At 44.4% G+C, this 15,787-nt stretch overlaps 1 protein-coding gene across 2 annotated transcripts in view; it reads left to right on the top strand.

The window, feature by feature from the left end:
• The first annotated feature begins 806 nt into the window (after nt 1–806).
• Nucleotides 807–15,787, top strand: part of RECK (reversion inducing cysteine rich protein with kazal motifs) — a 143,352-nt gene continuing 128,371 nt past the window's right edge. The window contains exon 1 of one of the 2 annotated variants that reach the window (XM_037889848.2): nt 807–993. In XM_037889848.2, the coding sequence (XP_037745776.1) occupies nt 903–993 (91 nt within the window). In that variant the 5' untranslated portion in view covers nt 807–902. The remainder of the gene's footprint in view (nt 994–15,787) is intronic. The other variant, XR_006288804.1, reaches the window with a different exon arrangement.

The raw sequence follows: 15,787 nt of genomic DNA, 5'->3' as shown, positions 1-15,787 counted from the left end.
AGCCCCTGAGGTAGACTTGGCAGAGTTCAATTTTTATTTTTTAAATAATTTCAACAGATAATATTGATGTTTATTTTTAAGCATTTTTACAGATTATCAATTTACATTTTCATAGTTTTGGGACATTATGGGGGGCACTATTCAATGACAATCAACACTGAAATTCAGAAGTTAAAGCTTTTATAAGCTGTTAAAACACAAATGGTCTTAACATTGTAGACAGTGGCATTGGAACAATTTGTGCAGCGGGGGTACAGAGAGCCATTGAACCAAACTGTAAACCCTGTATATGATGGAGACCACTTCAAGCACCCCAACTGTAAAAGATTTCACTTTCCTTAATGCTCCCTGTGAAATTTGGAAATACTGCAACCCCACTGCCTCCGGTTCTCTGTCCCAAGAGAGGGAGTCCGTTTCAGCCTAACAACTCATAAATATTATTTCCTCTTAAGCCTGCTGGAACAATTTGTGTGTGTGTGTGTGTGGGGGGGGGGGGGGGGCTGACAGAGTTGAACCAAAGTGTAAACCCTGTATATGATGGAAACCACTCCAAGGCAGGGGGTCCAGCAGCACCACCACCACCACCACCAATGTTTCTTCTGCTGGGTTTGTGGCTGCTAACTGGGGCAGATTAAGGTGAGCGGCGGCTGTTACCCACGAGCAGCGCTGACAGCGACCAGGTGGGCTGTAGCCCCCGCCCCCGCCCCGGGCGGGATAACGGCATCCACCCTGAGCCGTCTCGGCGCGGCTGGTTCTTTCTTTAAAGGGAAGGGGGCGGGACTGACGGGGTCGCCGCAGCCAATGGGGGGGAGGCAGTGGCGGGGGCGGGGGGCCTCGGGTCTCTCTGGGTCTCGGGAGGGGAGGGGGCGCGAGGCTCAATCTCGGCGCGAGCGGGCGGCGCCATGGAGCTAACGGCCCCGCCGCGGCCCTGGGCCTTCCTCTCGCTGGCGGCCGGGGCGCTGCTGCTGCTGCTGCTGCCGCCCGGGGCGGCGGGTGAGTAACGGGGCGCGGAGGCGGCTCCGCGGGTCCCCACCGGCTCCTTTCAACAACATGGCGCAGGGTCAGGCGGGCCGGCGGGGCTGGTTCCCAGCGGGGTGACCCCGACCCCCCTGCTCCGATGCCGCCGAGCCAGGAGCGGGGGCGGGTCTGAGTCTCCCCCAGGCCGGCCACAAGTTCGAAGGCGGGCGGTGGCGGGGACGCGCGGCGCTGCGGCATCCCGAGCCCGGCGGGCCCAGCCGAGCTCCCTGCGGGCCCCAGAGCTGGGAGCGGCCGCTTTGGCCCGGCCCGGCCCCTGAGCTGACAGCCCCGGAGCGACCAAACCAAGTCTCCGGCGCTCTTCGCTGGAGCTGGGTCCGTGTCCTCCCTGCGCAGCCACGGGCTCCTCCGCGCCCTCCCGCCCGTGCCCGCTCCCCGAAGCCATGGGGCTGCACTGGTGTGGCAGGAGACGGTGGTCACTGGGGCTTAATTCGGTTTAGAAAGGCGTTATTGGTGGTGGCCCAAGAGAATGGGGGAAAATCCAGCTTGACCCTCAGATCCCAGCGTGAATTTGTTTGGGTCTCTCCGGGGACGTCACGCTGCAGTAAAAGACCCCGTGGCGGTGTCTCAGAGCTCGGGTCAACTGACCCAGGCTCTTGGGTGCATACTGTAGGGCTAGAAATAGCAGGGGGCTGGACCCCAGGATCTGAAACCCAACCGCCTGGCCCGGTCCCGGAGCCTGAACATCTCCCTTGTTGTTTTCAGCCCCACAAGTCCGAGTCAGTTGGACCAGGCTTAGTGACTTGCTCTGTTCATACATCCTTTTTGTTCACTTTGTCCTCTAGAGTTTTCTTGCACTATGCTTCGCCAGGTCTCAGCCGAACTTTGGGACTGAAGGGAGAGTACGGATCTAAGGACCTATTCTCCAGGCCTTAGTGTTGAGCCACTATTATACTTTGACATTTTGCAAATGCAAAATATACAAATGGGTGACAAGGTGCTTCATTTTATTGCCTTCATTTGTACACGTTTTTAATAATTGAATAATTTCCCTAATAATAATAGGGAAAAAATCTTGTATTCCCTTCTCTGCATTTCAGAAGACTATTTTTATCTCTACTTACAATTATGAAGTCACATAACTTGGCAACTTGAAAATAACTTGTCAATCAGCTTCTTTCGAGTCCTAGTTCTGTTAATGAGACAGTAAGGCTACAGATGCTAGAGCAGCACAGCTGCAGTGCGGTAGTGTAGAAGCTTCCTTCATTGACGGAAGGGTTTTTTCCTGTTGATGTAGTTAATCCACTTCTCTGAGAGGTGGTAGTTAGGTTGATGGAAGAACTCTTCTGTCGACCTAGCTGCATCTACACTAGGGGTTAGGTTGACCTAACTATGGTGCTCAGAGAGTGAAATTTATCATAGCCCTGAGTGATGTAGCTAGGTTGACTTAAGGCTTCAGTCTAGACTAGACTTGATAGTTCTCTGAACTATTCAAATCCTGTCATCTTCTTGAGACCTTGCTAATCTCCTTTCTAGTGCTCAAGGTCTTTGCTAGCTCATTAAGCCAAGGTTTTAAAAATTTACCAGTCAACTTTTAGTCAAAGCACTATATCCAGTAGCTATATTGGTCAATACTAAATGTTGGGAGGCGGGAGGTGTGCAAGTGATCTTCATGAGCAGGAAATGCTCTGGCTAGAAGTCCATGTCCTCTGCTATTCCCAGCTTCTGGCAGCAGGGAGGGTGCAATAAGTTTTGCAAGAGTACTGACTCTCAATGATGCTAGGTAGGGGTCAGATTTTGGGGAAAGAAGGAAGTGATGTATTTTTTACAAGCTTCACCCAATAAGCTCTGTCCTTTGAGACACCGCTTACAGTAAATTGTACAATGTTCAAAATATGGTCATGCCTGTTCTCTGGGTGTGGCTTCTTTTCAGTAGAGTCTGAATACATTCATGGGCTCTGTTGAATTTTTCAGGCTTGAATTGGTCTTGGTGATGCTCATAGGTCCTGCTTGGCTCCCCTTTGGGGAGGGGGGGGGGGTTTAAAATCCCACTGGGCTTTCCTAAGCTTTTTGGGTTTGGCTTCTTCATGACTGGAGGCAGAAAAAAGTGGTGGTGTGTCACAGTCCCTGGATGAACTGCGCCTCTGGCTTCTCTTGGCCTCTCTGAGGCTAGCCCCCTATATATCAGGCCATCACCTCTCGCTTAGGATGGAATCATGCGATTCTTCTTGTTAGGGGGCTTATTCCTTCACCCGTTTCCTTCCTTGGTCCTTCTTGCATGAACAGAGAGCAACAATACCCAAAGTCCAAAGGTGCAAACAATTCAATATTTATTGGGGTGAACTTCCAGCAAGCATGATTCCAGTCTCCTTCCTTAGTGTCCTCCTTCCCAGCTCTGACACCCCAGAGCCTTACACCTGTGTCCTTGTTCCCATTCCTGCCCTTAGCCAAACATGATTCCAATTTCCTTACCCACGTTCCCTGTTCCCATTTTCCCCACACCCACCCACTCACTTCCTTATTGACTGCAGGCTATATAGTAAAACTTGAGTTCTGCTTTGCTATACCTTAACCAATCATTTTCCTGAAATTTAACGAACCAATCCTAACATATTGTAACATGATTATGTAACCAATTATATCCCACCACCTTAATTAGTTTACACCCAGCAAAATTAATTATACAGCAGACAGGAACAATCACAGAACCAGACAGAGATTATACAGACAAGCAATAGCAAAGTGGGAACTATAATGACAAGACAATACAGAAGTGAGTATTTCACATCCCAGCTATTGATAAGTGAGTTCTTGCCAGACAGGATGCTATCAAACTAAGTTTCCTTTTACATTTTCTAGGCACTTCCCTTTCTCTGGAGGCGATAGGCATTATCAGGACAGGATTGTATTCCTAACAGCCCAATAGCACCTGATTTCAGTGTGACTAGTTTGGAATGTGAGGATGTGACTGTTCGATTCCTAGCTTATGGCTGCCTCTGCTGCTTAGCCAAAGGCCTTAGCCTAAGCACAGCGCCTCAGACTTTCACAGTAAGAGAAGGCCCTTACACCGGCAGACAGTGATTTTGATTCTTTCTTTTGTATCTTTATAACTAGCCAAGTGGTAAGAATACACCTAAATTCTTAGAGTATAGGCCTTTACAGACAGGCCTGAATATCTATATCCCTAACACTCCCCCCCTTTTTTTTCTTTTTCTTTTGGGATCCTCCTGCCCAGGTATCCCTGGAAAAGCATAGGACATATGGCGACACATTTCCTGATAGGGCCAGGCATCACTGTGGAAGGTGTCGATATTCCATTTGTCCCACTGCCCCTTGTGTAGTATAGTGCCCTGCACCTTCTCTCGAACGGGCATACCACACCTATTCCAATTAGTGTTCCAGACTTCCCATTAGAGTGGGCCTGAGAAGGTTGGGTCCGGGTTGTCTAGTACACTGCAGGGTTTGGAGGGCTTATTACATTACTTATAGGTTATCTCCCTATGCAACGTAACACAAGTACAGTTAACAATACAAAATCCACAGCAACACCAAGTCCTGACCACTGCAGTATGGACCAACATCTTAGACACCCCCAAAACACTGCCTCTCCTCCTTCGACAAGGTCACGATCTTATCTGTCCAGTTGCTGGCAGTTGCAACAAGCTGCCCCTGCAGGTTTTGCTTGCTTTTGTCCATATCATAAGTCCATTGAATGTTCACAGAGAAATGGGATATTGTCCAAACCAGCTTGACCACTTGGTATGGAATCAGGCAGTGGGCCCTGGCTTATTTACAGCAATAAGATTCACAGGTCCATTTGTGCACCAAAGTCCATATAGCAGCATGTAGATGTGTGTAGTTTGGTTATGGGCTGGTGTAATTATGCCCCCAGTAATATGTACATTCCCAGCAAAACGCCTTATACGCAGTACACCCAATTGTCCACCCCTTGCATAGGCCATTGATCCTGCTCCTCTATAGTCATAGGAGAGGGGCACATCCAAACATCTTCTGTTGATTTACACTATTTTACACACCCCTCCATTGATTCCCAGTGAGCTCCTCCCCTTCTCATTATTTCCATAGGGCTTGTGGGGACCACCTTGGTTGCCATTCCATTTCCAGGTACCATGGTAGCTATTACACAGGTGCTGGCCTCCTAGATGAGCATTTTGCATTCCCATACACATCTTCCCCCCCGCAAGGTCAGCCTTTTGACGCCATCCCCCACCCATGTCATGAGGTTTTCTGTTCATTAAAACACAACAATGCTAGCAACAAGACAAACAACACAAAATATGAACAAGGACACAGGTGTAAGGCTCTGTGGTGTCAGAGCTGGGAAGGAGGACACTGAGGAAGGAAACTGGAATCATGCTTGCTGGAAGTTCACCCCAATAAACATCGAATTGTTTGCAGCTTTGGACTTTGGGTATTGTTGCTCTCTGTTTATGTGAGAAGGACCAGGGAAGGAAGCGGGTGAAGGAGTAAGCCCCCTAACACTTCTGCTCTCAGACTGCGTGTTAAGTTTTAGTCCCCTGAGTATCAAACTTGATCACCTCTGCAGGTCTGAGTTAAGCTCAGACTTTGACATTCTGTTACCCTCTGGGGCAAAGACAGTGGTAATCAGTGGCCATACAATTTCCTTAAAGCAAAATTTTATTTATTTAGAACAAATGTTCTCTCTGTAGTGTGTATCTTAAAAACTATAAACCAGCCTAGTTTATCAGGCATTTAACCATCTTCCACATAGGGACCCTGGTTGGTCTAATTTCCTGAAGACTATTCTGAGACCTCTAGGATCTGGAGGGCATACTCAGTTCCCTAAACTGCCAAACCATTTCTCATCCAGACTCAGGGAGAGACTCCTTGTAAAGTTGTGTATAGTCCTTTTGATCACACTCCTTCTCAATGGCAAAGTCACTTGTTAGCCTGGTGACCTGTTAGTTTCCAGCCTTGGCAGAACAAGGCTTGCATTTTGTTGGTGACAAACTTTTAAACTAACAGCTTGTCCATTGTCTTTCTGTTGTGTACCTAGATGTTCTTATCTGGGAAGCCATTATGTTGCTTCCCTGTTCTTCCCCACAGCACCAGTGTAAATTAGCTCAGTGCATTCACACAGGAAAGTTTTATAATCCAATGTAGAATAACTTCCCTCACTCACTATTACATACAATGTTCATAAAATTATTATAGATTGTTACGTATCAGCTCCACTTCTGTCACGGTATATACCAAGTGAACCCATGGGTGGTGCCAAAATGAACTGGCACATTAGATGTTTCAGAACTTGAAAATATGATCTTCCCTCTCTTTTCTTATATACTTTGAGCCATGAAAGAGTAAACAATGTTAGCATTTAAAGTATTATCATTGGCATCTGACTTAGCACCCATGTAGCTGAATGGTGCACATAATACATTAGAACTTTAGTTTTAGGTTCTGCAAACAAACAGTTGTCACTGCATCTATTACATTTGGGTCATATTTTGAGGCTGTATTGGCAATTATAACATATAGAGACTTAGCTTTCACGAAAAAAAATTATATTCTGTAGAACAAGAAGGCAGCATGAAGGAGGTGCTGGTACCAGCTGAATCTGAGACCTGCTTCAGTGGGCTCCATCTTTTGTATTTCCCGCAGATCTTTTGTGGGGCATCATCCTTCTTTGTGAGTACTTCAGTTCCTGTCTTTGTTGTTACTTGGGAAAGCAGCAATGTGAAATTTAGCAAAAAGAAAAGGAGTACTTGTGGCACCTTAGAGACTAACCAATTTATTTGAGCATGAGCTTTCGTGAGCTACAGCTCACTTCATCGCTCACGAAAGCTCATGCTCAAATAAATTGGTTAGTCTCTAAGGTGCCACAAGTACTCCTTTTCTTTTTGCGAATACAGACTAACACGGCTGTTACTCTGAAACCTGTGAAATTTAGGTTATTCTGATCAGTTTCACATTGCCTGTAGAGTTTTGAATAGATGAGTGAAACTGACCAGAGTCTTACTAATTTCAAGCTGCTTAGGAAAATCATGAAGAACAACAAAGAAGTGGGAACCTGCTTTGTAGACTCAAGAAGACAACATCCAATTGACTTTTATTTGGCTTATATTGGGAGCTATCTTTAAAGTCTTAAGGACTAAATTTTTTTAAAGAGATTAATTTTTATAGAAATTGATTCCCTGAGCTTCTTGTTTAAGAGGAATTTTCCTGCTGTTAAGGAAAAATGCAGAGTTTGGCTCCAAATCTAATTTGGGTGAACAGTTAATTTGATAACATCATGTGCTACCAAAAGACAATTTTTTTTGGCCCACCATTGATTTTTGGTAGTTCATATATGTGAAGAGATTCATTTGATTTTCATGTAAGCTACCAATTTTTTATTTATACTGATGTCAAAATATGTAGTCTGCAGACATTAGATCCTTAGTATTTGATTTATGTTATGTCAATTTTGTCTTCTGCGGTCCTAGGAATGCCATTGTGTTTTAAACTTGAACGGACATCATTAAATTAATACTTTGAAATAATTTTAAAGACTTTTATTTATCTGGAATGTTATTTAAAGAGACAGTAAAAATAATAGCAGTTCAAAGAACTGACCAATCTAGAGGTTACTACTTGTTTGGAAAGCTACAATGTAAATAAGTGTCCAGCTGAAGGCATTTAGCTGCAGAATAAGACTGTGTATCCAAACAAATGGAGTTTGTTCTGAATGGGATTTAAGGTGCTGACTGGTGAACTGTGGGAGGGGACAGAGACTTCTTTTTTTTAATGTTAACCTAGCAGTAATCAGGAGATTGCTAATAGGTGAGTTAAGGTGGTAACAAATCCAACAAGAGGCTAGTTATCTTGAAATGAAAATAAAAGAACGATATAAGAAATGGCTCCTGGAAGATCCCAGGAATTCCAAGTGGAATGTGTGCAGTGTCCTATTTAAACGTTATCATGAGAGCTGCATGTGTATGAAGTGTCAACATTTTTCCATTAGGGAGGAAAATATGCAAGAGCTTCAGTTGCAATTAGGAACAGTAGAATTGCCATACTGGTTTATATCAGTGATTCATCTAATCCAGGAATTGCACCTTTGACAGTAGCCATACCAGCTGCTGGAGAGGAAGGTGAAAGTAACCCTGCATTAGGCAGTTCTGCCAAAGAGAGTGCCTCATACTGAGGCTAGCAATATCCAGTCCACCATCAAGAAAACAAGCACTTGAACTGGAATCATCAGAAAGAGAGAGAGACATATAGTTGTAATGTATGCCATAAATTCGGTTTTTTAGAATTGGCTGTTTCTAGACCAGCAGATCTTGGCAACTACTGCCCAATGTGATGTTTTCCATTAATTACTCAAGAATCAAGCAAAGAACCACTTGCAAACACAGTTATTCCCTGCCAGTTTCCCAGTCCCCCTCATAAGTGAGATTCAGGGCTGATCGCTGTGATTCTGGCCTTCAGGATCTCCAAGTGGGATTATTGCAACTCTCTGCAAGTGTGAACACTCTAGCACGGTGCTCCTAACTATTTTTGAAGTGGGGGCCACTTTGGTAAAAAAAAAAACAAAAAAAAACCCCTTCAATGTGAGAGCCATGGGGGGTTGGGCTGAGGGGTTTGGAGTGTGAGAAGTGGCCCAGGGTAGGGCAGAGGGTGGGGTGCTGGAGTGAGGGCTGCAGGGTAGGGCCAGGGATGAGGGGTACAGGAGGGGGCTCAGGGCTGGGGCAGAGGGTTGGGATGGAGGGGCTCTGGCTGGGATGTGGGCTCTGGAGTGGGGCTGGGGATAAGGAGTTTGGGGGGCAGGCAGTGCTGCCCCAGGGCTGGGGACAGAGAACTCTTTCCCCCCCCCACCCACCCCCCACAGCCCTCTCCCTGCCACCAGCAGGTAGCTCTGGGGGAAGGGGCCCTCTCTCCCCACTGCTGACAGGCAGCACGGGAGCTCCGGGGAGAGGGGCCCTCTCTTGCCCCTGCTGGCAGCAGGGAGCTCTGGGGCTGTGGGAGAGGCCCACAGCAGCCCTGCAAGCCTGAAACTTGCTCCCCTCCCCAGTTCCCACCTACCTCTCCTCTCCAGGTCCCTGCTGTGTGGCTCTTTAGAGCTGCTGCTCAGCTATTTATAGCCTGCTGTGCAGCCATGTAGCTTAGAGGAAACCTAGGGAGCCGCACTTAGGGTCAATGGGAGCCGCCACTGGCTCGCGGGCCTTGCAATGAAGAAGGTCTAGCATTTTAAAAATTTCAGTTAGTCCACAGTGCAGCAGACCATGTCCTTGGTGTTAGCTCTTTTCTTTGTTTTTACTTGCTAAATAGCACTGAAAGCCAAAAGTACGCTATATACAGTTCTTTCTTAATAACTGCTGTAGTTTCACTAAAATATTATCTGATTAGGAATTGGTGTGGGATGAGCCATAAAATCTCTCTATTCGGATGTGGACCACAATTTTTAAAAAGTTTGAGAATCCCTGATTTTAGGTGATATAAATTTAACGTGGAAGGATGATTTTCATAATCTGAATATCTATATAGATTGTTCAATCTATATTAGTCCATATCAAGGATGCCAGAGAATGAGACAGTAAATGGTGTAACGATGAAATTTTGTGAATAGGGTCCAGAGAATTAAAAAGAGATTGGAAATGACAGTGGGCATCTATCACGGATCTCCTAGATTGAAGAAGAACTACAAACAAAATTCTAGACCAATTATTGAGATATTTGAAATGGGATATAGTTTTCATGGGGAATTTTAACTATCCAGATATCAGCCAAACATAATGCTCAAAATTGTTAATAAGTTACATAAGACAATCTTATGATCTGAAGTTGACATCATGAACCATTTCTTACAACTAGAGGAGAACTGATCGAGAGTAAAGTGAAATTTTGGTGCCAGTGACTATGGGCTATCTGAATTCACCATTCTAAAGAATTGTTCACGTATACGCAATACTAGGGTATTAGAATTGAGTATGGTAAAGTTTAGGAAATTAGGAAATCTATGAGGTATGATTGAAAAGTCTGCATTACGTCTGTTGAAGGACCTTTTAGAGTCCTCAGAGATTAAATGTTTGTAGCGATTATCCCTAAAATTAATCACCCAAATTAAAAAAAAAAACAAAAAAAACAAAAACAACAAACCAACCTTAAAAGCTACTAGTAGTAACTCAAGATGAATAAAACAAATTTTGAGATTCCTTGACATTGTTAGAATTTCAAGCTAATATTTTTGGTAAATTTTATTATTATTTTTATGATTAATTATTTTATTAGCAAATGTACAAGTGCTACAGTAAAATGGGAAAAAGTTCAAAATATGAAGTAAGGAGATAAAACAGAGATGTATAAGTGAGGGGAAAAAAGAAAAATGTCAAAAGGGCTTAGGTTGGCATCACATGTTTTAGCCATTCAGTAGCCTTGGAATCAGCAGTGTGGATTCTGGAAAGTCATCCTGGTAGACCAGCATGACATGAGCAGCTATTTAGTAGGTGTGCAACATCCTTCACTCTGCCGCTGCACTGAGGGCTGTTTGAGTCCCCCAGGTGTGGTCATGAGTCTCCTACCTCACCCACCCTCATCTGAAATGGTTGAGCTTGCAACAGAGATAGCATGGCAGCTCAAAGCCAGGCAGTTGCTTATCTGACTGAGTGATGGGGAGGGAGTTTCTTAAGAGAGAGCAGATCATTACCATTCTGCTTGTCACGGAGTGGCAGTGTCTGCTGTAGAGATGGTTGGCAATGTAGTAAACAGATAGGTCTTCTGCTGATGAGTCAGCGATGACGGGCTTCCCATATATCTTTGAAAAGTGGTAGTTGTGGTATCTTCTGAATTTTGTCAGGGAGGTTCTTTGCTGTAATATAAGGCTTGATGTTAGGAGACAGGGTATTAAAGAGGACTCGTATCACTTGGTATTTGTTGGTCTCTCTTGTTGTTATGCTCATCGTTTGATTCAGTTGTACACCAGCTAGCTTTGTGTGGGAAGAGTTTAGCCATACAGGAGCACAGTATTCTCCAGCTGAGTAGCAGAGAACTAGTGCCAAACTGTGCAGTGTTTACTCATTAGTTCCCCAAGTTGAGCCCACAAGCTTATTTAGGAGACCATTTCTGCTCTTTATCTTCTGAGCTTCCTTGATTAGGTGGTCCTTGTTAGGTAAGCGTGTGAGTTAGAATTACTTCAAGATGTACTGACTTAGGGTCATGTGCCAGTCTGTCAAGGTTCCTCCCCGACTCTGAACTCTAGGGTACAAATGTGGGGACCTGCATGAAAACCTCCTAAGCTTACTTTCACCAGCTTAGGTTAAAACTTCCCCAAGGTACAAATTAATTTTATCCTTTGTCCCTGGATCTCCACTGCCACCACCAAACTCTAACTGGATTTACTGGAAATCGTAGTTTGGACACGTCTTTCTCCCCCAAATCCTCCCAACCCTTGCACCCCACTTCCTGGGAAAGGTTTGGTAAAAATCCTCACCAATTTGCATAGGTGACCACAGACCCAAATCTTTGGATCTGAGAACAATGAAAAAGCATTCAGTTTTCTTACAAGAAGACTTTTAATAGAAGTAAAGAAATCCCCTCTGTAAAATCAGGATGGTAGATACCTTACAGGGTAATTAGATTCAAAACATAGAGAATCCCTCTAGTCAAAACCTTAAGTTACAAAAAAGACACACAGACAGGAATAGTCATTCTATTCAGCACAGTTCTTTTCTCAGCCATTTAAAGAAATCATAATCTAACACATACCTAGCTAGATTACTTACTAAAGTTCTAAGACTCCATTCCTGTTCTATCCCCGGCAAAAGCAGCATACAGACAGACACAGACCCTTTGTTTCTCTCCCTCCTCCCAGCTTTTGAAAGTATCTTGTCTCCTCATTGGTCATTTTGGTCAGGTGCCAGCGAGGTTACCTTTAGCTTCTTAACCCTTTACAGGTGAGAGGATTTTTCCTCTGGCCAGGAGGGATTTTAAAGGGGTTTACCCTTCTCTTTATATTTATGACACAGTCATTCTTCATATAAGAAGATGTTGAGTTCATTGATGTGGTTGAGATGGAAGCTCGACGTTACTGTCTTTGACACGCTGGGCTTAAATCTCCATTTCTTGCAACAGCCAGTGATGGCTTCCATGTCAGGTTGTCCCCAGTTTTCTTGAAGTGTATATCTCTTGAAACAAGGCAGATGTTCTCTGCATACTTAAGATATTGGAAGCAAGTCATTTGTAAATATATTGAAAAAAGTTGGCGCAAGAACAGATCCCTGAAATTGGAAGAGGAGGAGGGGGCCAAGGGAAAAGACAACATGTCGTGGCTTGTCAAAGAGGAGTCTAGGAAGAAGATGTGTGCACCTGTGGGGAAAGTTGCTCTCTGTGTGTGTGTGTGTGGGGGGGGGCATTTGCGGAGTCTAAAAACAGGCCTACTGGTTGTCTTCCCCCTACTGTCCATTGGGACTGGGACCATACCAATGTGCTTTATAAAGTAGGTGGCTTCTGTCCTAATGGCTCGGCAAATCCATCTTCCATCATTTCACCCACTCCTTGATATATATGAGGTTGTAATAAGAGTCTAGAGTTCCTGGGAAGAATGGAGCTGCTTGCAAGTATTTAGTGTCTCTTAAGAGAGCCACTGGCAGAGCAGCAGTCCAAGCACTAAAAGGGTCAGTTTCTACTTGCATGCCCAAATTACCCACTTACCTAGGGAAAGTAATTGGAGATTTACAAGGCTATACTAATATGGGTTCAAATAATTTTGCTGTAGATCTTTATTCCCTAAAAGGATTTCCTTGTGCACTCTCCTCCATACTCACTTTTTAGTAGAGGATTTCTCTTCATGTGCTGCTTCAACCATCATATGGCAGAGAGACCCCCACCCATATGCGAACATCAGTTATAGTGTTGTATTAAACTGTAGCATTCATATTCCATTACTAGAGTTGAAGGTTTACAATCCTGACTTAGTTTCATGTGAAGTTGTGAATGTAATGTCAAATTGGAAGCGTAACTTCAGTCCTTAGTAATATAATGGACTACATTGAGAGAGAACCTCTTCAGATATTTATTGCATAATGGACCCATGAACAGAAAACAGATTAGGTTTATAAAGAACAAATCGTTGTAGACAAACTTGTTGATTGTATTCTTTTTATAGAATTACCAAATTAATGGATAGAGGGAGTATAGTAGGTACATTTAGAATTTAATAAAGCATTTGATAGAATATCTCTTGGTTTTGAAACATTCAAAATAGCTTCGTTTTGGAGCACAATCACAGAGATTGAAAAATGTCTGACAGGACTGTAAACAAAGAGAAATGATTTAGTACCCTGCTGGGAGTATAAATAGAGTGAAATATTACAGAGGAGGCAACATTCCTTTAGACCCTTCTCTGTTTCTACTTGATATACAATCCAGGGGGGTAAGCCTTATTTCCTTTTCCTACCTCAAGGAGTTATTTCCTACGTATCAAACTCTCAGATTATGTGAGGCTCATACAGACTATGGCCTTGTTTTGGAAAAGGACACTTTCCTTGGTAAACTGGCTGTTGCAACAGTAATACAAATAATAATAAATAACAATATTCAGCATATAGGGGCCCTAGTCCTAGACCAACACCCCACTGTGATAAATGCTGTACAAACATAGAATAAAAACCATGGGAGAGACAAAAATGAAATGACTTTCGAGTTTGATTTATATATTGGATGCCATCAGGGCCAAATGGAAACCTTTTAGGAAATCAAATGCTGATGACTCATATGTATTAAATCTCAGTTATTGTGGAGTATAGTTTATTATGAGAATTCTGTTTGTATTTTGGACTGTATGAAGTTGTTTGTGAATTCTTGAATATTCTAGATGTGGCAATATCCCTTACTGACTGCGTTTATAATGGAATATTTTATGGTACTTTTGATTTTTTTTTTTAAAGTAGATAATCTATCCAGTAGCCAATAGTGGTTCTACCTGTTTTTTTGGCAGTTGACCTTAGATGATTTTTCCATTACAAAATCTTAAAAAATGCAAAGCCAGTGAACTCTATTTTTTGCAATGCTATTGCTTAGCAGCTGAATCTGTCTCCCTATAAAACATTTTTTAAAAAACAAACATATTTTGTTTCAAGGCTAAGTTACTGTTTTTGCCAAATTTCAAGCTGAAGTTAATTTATTTTATAGTTGTAATCTCCTAAAACTGCCTTATACTAGAAATGCTAAAAGACTGTTTAAAGGAAAGCTGCTCTTAATTATACTGTAGCTAAATAAAATATTTACTAAACTAAGAACATTATGCAACCTGTTTATGATGAAGCTGGTCTCCCTCAAAACTGCAAATATTCCTCTTCCTTTGAGAATTCACAGCGCCCCACCTGCGACATCTGTTCATTCCTTGCAGTGCCAGAAGTGTCAACAAGGACTTTTTTCCTTTTCCACAATGAGAATAGGTATAAATATGGCATTTGACTAGTATATGATCTGTAGGTTACAGGTGCTACTCCTGGAGTAATTCTGTACCACTGCGCAATGCAGAATTTTGCAGAAATTAATGTGCATGCAGAGTTTCCTTTCCTGCACAGAAATGGGCTGCAGTGCTGTTAGCTGCCACTAGGGACTGCTGGAGCCAGCAGAGCTGAGCTCACACATAGAAGACACTGCTGGGGGGAGGGAGCTAGAGGATTCCTGGCAACTGTAGTTCCCAGCGTGCCCTGGGGGAAGGAGAGGGCAGCGCACAGGAAACTCCATGCAAGCCTGGGACCAAGCATCAGGCTATTTCTCCCTCTGGATCCTGGCGGGAGGGAGTGGGTGTCTGGGCAAGGGGGTGAGGCATGGCTGGGTTCTGGGGGGGGGAGGGGATGTGGGTATCTGGGCCGGGGGAGCCCATGGCTGGTCTCTGGGGGGTGGAGATGTTGTGGGTGTATGGCCCCCTGGCTGGGCTCGGGCGGGGCGGGGGGGAGGGAAGGGGTCACAGAAACAGGAACTGGGTTGTCATAGCAGTTTCTTTAACTCTCTACTCCTGGGTGAATTTTTTGTGTGTCTGTATTGTTACAGACATACTTGCTGACAGGTATTTTTTAAATAAATTACCAAAATAATAGACACTGGTATGATTATGTAGTGTTATTTTGACAAATAACATTAGCAGAATTTTTAATTTTTTGGTGCAGAATGCCCCCAGGAGTAACATGCATTTTATTAGTCTGGTGAAATCCATTTAGACCAGTGCACAAGGAGTTTAATGCATGGGGTATGCATACATGTGCGCAGTTTTGGTACACAATGATGGTTTGTTTTGTTTTGTTTTTTTAAAAAAAAAAGTAGAATCTTGCATCATTATGTTGGCACCGCACATAGATGCATGCATAGTTGAGTGGAAATTTCCATTCATTAAATAATGCTCTCTTAACGTTCTGTTGGCACTGTACATGCATGCTCTAATGCAGTGGTCCCCAAACTTTTCAGGGTTGTGCCCCCACCTTACCCCGTCTGTATCCTCCTGCCCCTCCCGCGGAGCCAGGGCCGGGAGCAGGGCTGTGGCTGGTGTGTGTGTGGTGGGACGCAGACAGGGATAAGGGGGCTGAGGCTGGGACAGCAGTTGAGGGTGGGGCTGGGGCCGGAGCCTCGGCTGAGGCTGGGACAGAGCCAAGCCCGTGGCCAGGTGTGCTCTGCTCCCGCCCCCAGCCTCGGCCCTCAGCTGGGAATGGAGCAGCTGCCGAGGCTGGGGGTGGGCGCAGGAGTGGAGCCGTGCTGAGGCTGGGAGCGGGCCAGATGTGGAGCTGGGAGCCAAGGTTGCAGCAGGGGGCGGGACTGGACAGAGCTGGGAGTAGGGAGGGGCTGAGTGGCA

The sequence above is a fragment of the Chelonia mydas genome, chromosome 2 (genome assembly GCF_015237465.2).
Source record: "Chelonia mydas isolate rCheMyd1 chromosome 2, rCheMyd1.pri.v2, whole genome shotgun sequence".
NCBI classification, from domain to species: domain Eukaryota; kingdom Metazoa; phylum Chordata; order Testudines; family Cheloniidae; genus Chelonia; species Chelonia mydas.
The sequence above is the reverse complement of the archived record's forward strand: the minus strand, read 5'-3'. Positions and strand labels throughout refer to the sequence as shown.